Raw genomic sequence first — 6,000 nt, 5'->3', positions numbered from 1 at the left:
AAGGAATGACGACCATTGTTCCCTTGTTTTGCGTGGCCTGTTTGATGCAATGTGAGGTCCCTTTAACATTGCTGCATGGCCACGCATGCAAGCAGCCTGTTTGCTGCATTGTGCGGTCGTACACCTTAAGGGGAACATTGATGACAACTGAGCCTATTTGCTTAGTGCCTCACAGGACCAGCTGTTGAGTACTTATCCATGTGATGCTAACTGTCCTGTTTGGAGATCAAATAGGATAACCCTATTGAAAGTTATGGAAAACTGAAAAAGCACACATTTGAAGGCACTTGACTTCATACTTTATTTACATGTGGAACTGGTGTCTAGTGGTATTAGCTGTGGGCTGTTTCCCTTCTATTTACAATCAATTTTCATATACATTACATCTGTAGTTAGTATGAAATCTGTACAATAGAAAGCAAGGTAAAGAATTTCATTCAACTAAATGAAAGGATATATAAATAAAAAACCTTATAATTCAAAGTATTTTGCACTCAATTTGTAGTACACTATTTATGTAACATACCAATTCCTTTAATAGAGACTTCAAAACAAACTAGCAGGTAAAAATTCCTACACAATTCATAGTTTTATACTCCAATACGATTATTTGCAATACAGGAAATACAGGAACTGGTTTTGCTAAGAATACAAGAAAATAAAGTACAAATCCTTTCAAATAAAAAAGAAACAAAGTGTAAGAAAGTATACTTTGTAATTTGCACACGAGACAAATCTCAAATTTACACAAACATCTGTCACCAAATTCACTGCAGAAATTACAAGTCAGGTTAGAAAAAAGCCTGATAATTAGCCCTCTGCCCTTTTGTGATTACTGACATATAATCTCACTTTATCTTTCCATTTTGAGCAGTCAACAGTCCTGAGCAATGTAATATAGTACACATTGCTACAGCTTGTAGCTGTCATCAGTTTTCATCACCTGATTTGAAATAAAAGTTATTGAATGTTATCATGGTTACATTCCAAGACTTGTGCAAAGCACTATGCCATTTTGGAGTTTTCTGTATTGCACATCATAAAACACACAGTTATGAAAGTCAAGACCTATCTGAGGACAATCACAAAGACTTTATCAGCTGAGACACACTGACTTTTAACTGTAGTAGTACAATATTTGGAAGTTTAACTTGGACTTTTCACAGTTCTACCATTCGGTTTGCAGTTCACCCGTAGGCCTGGAAATGATACAACATCCCTATTTCCATTGTTGAAAGCACCAGAAAAGCAGCTAATTACTGAAACGAAGGTCAATAAAAATATTTGTAGTACAGTTCAGTAATTGAATAAAATGCCACAGTTCAGTAATTGAATAGGAAAGATCCTTCTCAGGTTTGTAAGAAACAGGAAACGCCTGGAAAAATTAGGGAGGATGCGGTGGAATATTTCAAAACCAAGCACTTGCAGGCTGCTAACAGAATTGGTGGTTCTGTAAAGTAGAACAATACTGATTTTGATACTCTCTCAGCCTTGTCCTTTTACTTCAGAATCTTAGAAAGCAAATGATCACATTAAAAAGTAAAAACCAGCTATTTCCCAAACAGGACTATCACTAGAACGCTACACATAATGGAGGAAAGTAATTCAAAATCCATTTGGTCCATATTAGGTAGTTTCTGGGAATCAGCTGGCTTTGGAGGTACTCTGTGCACCAGAAACTTAACACCGCAAGGTGGTTGGTCTATAAGTGCTCAGAAATTTTACATACCAATTTTCAATCAGCCACTAAATAACTACTTTGCACAGGACTCAATTTTTCCTTTAATACTGACACTAGTGTAAACATTTCTTCATTTTGTTGGACGTAAGCCACGAAAGGATCAACTCCACCATAACTCTCTTCCCATCAATGGGGATAACATACACAGATCTTTGGGTCATTCGCAGTCCAACAATATTCAGTCCTTTTAACTCCAACAGACATCAATTTTAAAGAGATGCACTGAAGAAATTTCCATATAGTATTGCTACACCATTAATTTTAACAAACTCCTGCTCACTGACTGTCACAAACATCAAAAGTACTCAAAGGAATTATTAACTTTTCAGGGCAGGGCTGTGATTTTTCTCAACTTCCTTGTTTTCCTTCATCAGTGAAGCAAATACCTGCAGATTATAAAAGGAAAGAATGAGGCTTTATATACAAATGACCCAAAACTGAGTTTGACTTACAAAATAACTCAAGAATGGAGCTGCACTGCAGCATTAATAGACTCTGTAATTATGTATTTAAACACTCAAATGGCTGCTAAAACACCCCCCCTCTCGGTCCTGAACTCAGCAGACTCAAAAACAATAGTTATCTTAGTGAGAAAAGTCCACACCGGACACGAGATGTATCATGTACAGTTACAAGATCCTTGCCAGAGTAGCATCATAAGAGTTGTTACTGCTTAAACCAAACTTCCATTATTAAGAAGTGCATTTCAACATTTTGCATCAATCCAAAACCCAGATGGAGAGCCAGCAGCAGAGCTTCACATATCATTCCTCTTGTCTATGAGGGAAATACACATCTCTGGGTGGTACTATCCCTCTGGCTGCTGAAATGCTCATTCACTTGCACTATGAACAGTTTGTCAGTTAGTATCCCCAGGACTAACTATGACAGGATTTTATGTGCTCTTAGCAACCACAGTCAATTTTGCAAGACCCTATCCCTTACTGTATTTGCCTCTGACTTCACAATGTTATAGTTTATAAAGTAAAAATAATTCTGATTTCTTCTGGCCAGTTGCTAATTCCTGTGACTGTTTCACACATTTTTAAAGCAGAATTCTACTCAAACATTATTTTTCCATCACCAGTAACAGAATTTAACAGAGTTTTCTTTACACATTGAATTGTTGATGCCAACACATTTCTATTATAAATAATTTTTAGATTAAAAAGTTATATTTATTCACAACTGGTGCAGTACTTTTAGAACAAAAGAAAAATACAGCAAATGCTGGAAATCTGAAATAAAAACAAAACAAAATGCTGGAAACACTTAGATCAGGCGGCATCTGTGGTGATGGAAACAAAGTTAATGTTTCAGGTCAATGAACTTTCATCAGAACTGGAAGATGTTAGAGATGTACAACTTTTAATAACAGTACCTTCAGACTACAAAAATAGTCAAACAACAGCACAACTTATTCCACCCTAGCCAAGTTTCCAAGTCCATACCCTTCCCATCAAGACTGCCTGCTTACACCTCCATATCATCCTTCATTGCACCTGCCTCAGCCCATCTGAAACCCTCATCCATGCTTTCATTACCTTGAGACTCAACTATTACAGCACACTCTTGACTGGCAACCAATCATTCACCCTCCATAAACTTAAGCTCATCCAAATCTCCGGTACCTATATCCTAACCTGCAGAAGATACTGCTTAACCATCAACCCTGTGCTCGCTGAGCTATAATGGTTCCTGGTCTAACACCTCAATTTTAAAACCATCACCCGTGTTCAAATCCTTTCATGGTCTCGCCCTCCCATTCTTTGTAACCTCATGCAGCCTACAATCCTCAGATAATTCTGCATTCACAACACAAGAAATAGAAGACATATTGCCTTCAAATCTGTCCTCTTGTCTGTTCCAGCTTTCTTTGCCCTACCATTGGTGGCCATGCTTTTAGCGGTTTAGGCCCGAAACTCTGGAATTTCATCCCTTAAACTCTCCACCCCTCTCTCCTCCTTGAAGATGCTCCTTAAAAATCTTCTCTAACCATGCTTTTAGTTACTGTCCTAATATCTCCTTCTTTGGCTCCATGTCAGTTTTTGTTTGAACATGCTCCTGTGAAACACTGAAATGTTTTCCTACATTAAATGTTCCAAATTAAAAGCAGGTTTTATTGCTGTAACTACATTGTTTAAAGTGAAAAAACATTGCAGATATAGAAAAGGCACCACAGTCTCGAAAGACTCCCCTCAAACCCTTTCAATATTGCTTCAGATAATTATAATTTTCATTATCTTGCTATCTGCAATCAAGAGTATCATAACACATCACAAATACTGAAACTTCCTATATTTCATCTTACACATAAATATTGAATAAATCCTCTGTTCGCATCATTCATTCCAATTTTATTCCTTTACTCCACCCTGCTTCTTGCATTATTTTCTTTATACTGTTTAATCACCACCTAGTTACCTAATTATTCAAATTACTTCATATGGCACCATCACTCTTGCTTTTCTGCCCAACCATATAATTACTGTATCCTCTCTCTACTGTATCTCACCAAGCTTTCCTCTTTTCTTTCCTATAGGTTTTACCCATAAGCCCCATAGCTGGAATGTAATTTTTAATTTCATTCAGCATATACCCTGTGCTCATGTCCAAATGATTAGTCTCAGGTAGGACAGAAGGACTGCTCTGTTAATCCATAATTAGCAATGGTACTACTAGTTCAGTGTGTGCATGAGGAACCAGTAACGACCACAACACTTCCAGCTCATAAAAGCTCTATAAGTTAAATTGATCAATATAGGCACATATTCTTTTACATAATGTTCTATTTTCACCCTCTTAAATTAACAGATGTGATTCTGGTTTAAGGTTTACCAAGGAGTTAAAATGATGCCCCAGAAGCTATAAAGTGAAGAACATACATAAAAATTTGAGAGAGGGCCTAAAAATGAAAGCATAGGAAGAGATTGCATCTCATATTAATGTTCATCACAAGTGAACATATAATGTAGATCTCACTACAACATCAAAACTTAATTATGGATCAAATTCTGAAGGACCTTGAGTATTGTAATTATGCTCAATGATTTTGGAAAGGAAATCAGGACTACATCCTGCCATTCAATGTACACAAGTTTGAAAACCTTCCAAGATTTTGGGAATATATCCATTTTCACACAAAGAATAGTGGGTATCTGGAATGAGCTGCCCAAGGAGGTGGAGGAGGCAGGAACAGTCGCGACATTTAAGAGGCATCTGGACAGGTACTTGAATGAGCAAGGCATAGAGGGATATGGAATTAATGCAGGCAGGTGGGATTAGTATAGATAGGCATTATGGTCGGCATGGACGCAGTGGGCCGAAGGGCCTGTTTCTGGGCTGTACGACTCTATGACTAACTGCAATAAAATGGACACAAGCAAGATGGATGTGAGCAACGTTCCCTCTAATTTTTTTTGGAATGTGCCAGTCCTTTAAATTTTTTGCGCGGCCCATGTGTGGACTTTTGGATTGCTGGAACACTGGTTATGAGTTATGAAAACAGCAAGTATAGACACAAGTTTTCCTGAAATACAATCAGGAGAGTTTCATTATTAACTTGTGACATGATATTTAAGGGGATATTACTTCACAAGAAAATGTGATGAATATTGGCAACATATAAAGGCTAAAATATTTCCATCATTACTTCTCAAATTATAAAGCTCTTCCCTGTGCAATAAACCTGTTGCTGTCAGTTACAAAATCCTGACAAGCAAAAACAAAACTAAAATTAACAGATTCTCAATTCTCTCCATTTTAGAGAATACACTAATTATATTTCAAAGCAGCAACACATCTTGTGCTTGAGAATATGTAAAATTTCAAGCTTTGCTGTTATAGTTTGTTATAAGTGTATAGGGCACAATTTCAAAATTTGCAGATGACACAAAACTTGGAAGCATTGTGAACTGTGAGGAGGACAGTGATAGAATTCAAGAGGACATAGACATGTGGCAGATGAACTTTAATGCACAAAAGTGTGAAGTGGTACATTTTGATAAGAACAAGAAGGAGCGGCAATATAAATTATAGAGTACAATTCTTAAGAGGGTGCAGGAACAGACACCCGGGGGGTATATGCACACAAATCGCTGAAGGTGGCAGGGCAGGTTGAAAAAATAGTTAAAAAGGTATACGGGATCCTGGACTTTATAAATAGAGGCACAGATGAAAAGCAAGGAAGTTATGTGGAACCTTTATAAAACACTGGCTTAGTCTCAACTGGAGTATTGTATTCAATTCTGGGCACTGCA

The 6,000-nt window shown here is 37.2% G+C and overlaps 1 protein-coding gene across 1 annotated transcript in view; it reads right to left on the bottom strand.

Annotated features, from left to right (window-relative positions):
* Nucleotides 1–282: 282 nt before the first annotated feature.
* LOC137380570 (TBC1 domain family member 12-like) overlaps nt 283–6,000 on the bottom strand; it is a 154,071-nt gene continuing 148,353 nt past the window's right edge. Inside the window, exon 13 of the mRNA XM_068052602.1 lies at nt 283–2,127. Within this exon, the coding sequence (XP_067908703.1) occupies nt 2,059–2,127 (69 nt within the window). The 3' untranslated portion in view covers nt 283–2,058. The remainder of the gene's footprint in view (nt 2,128–6,000) is intronic.

This window comes from Heterodontus francisci, chromosome 20, assembly GCF_036365525.1.
Source record: "Heterodontus francisci isolate sHetFra1 chromosome 20, sHetFra1.hap1, whole genome shotgun sequence".
NCBI classification, from domain to species: Eukaryota; Metazoa; Chordata; class Chondrichthyes; order Heterodontiformes; family Heterodontidae; genus Heterodontus; species Heterodontus francisci.
This window is presented reverse-complemented; position numbering and strand designations above follow the sequence as displayed.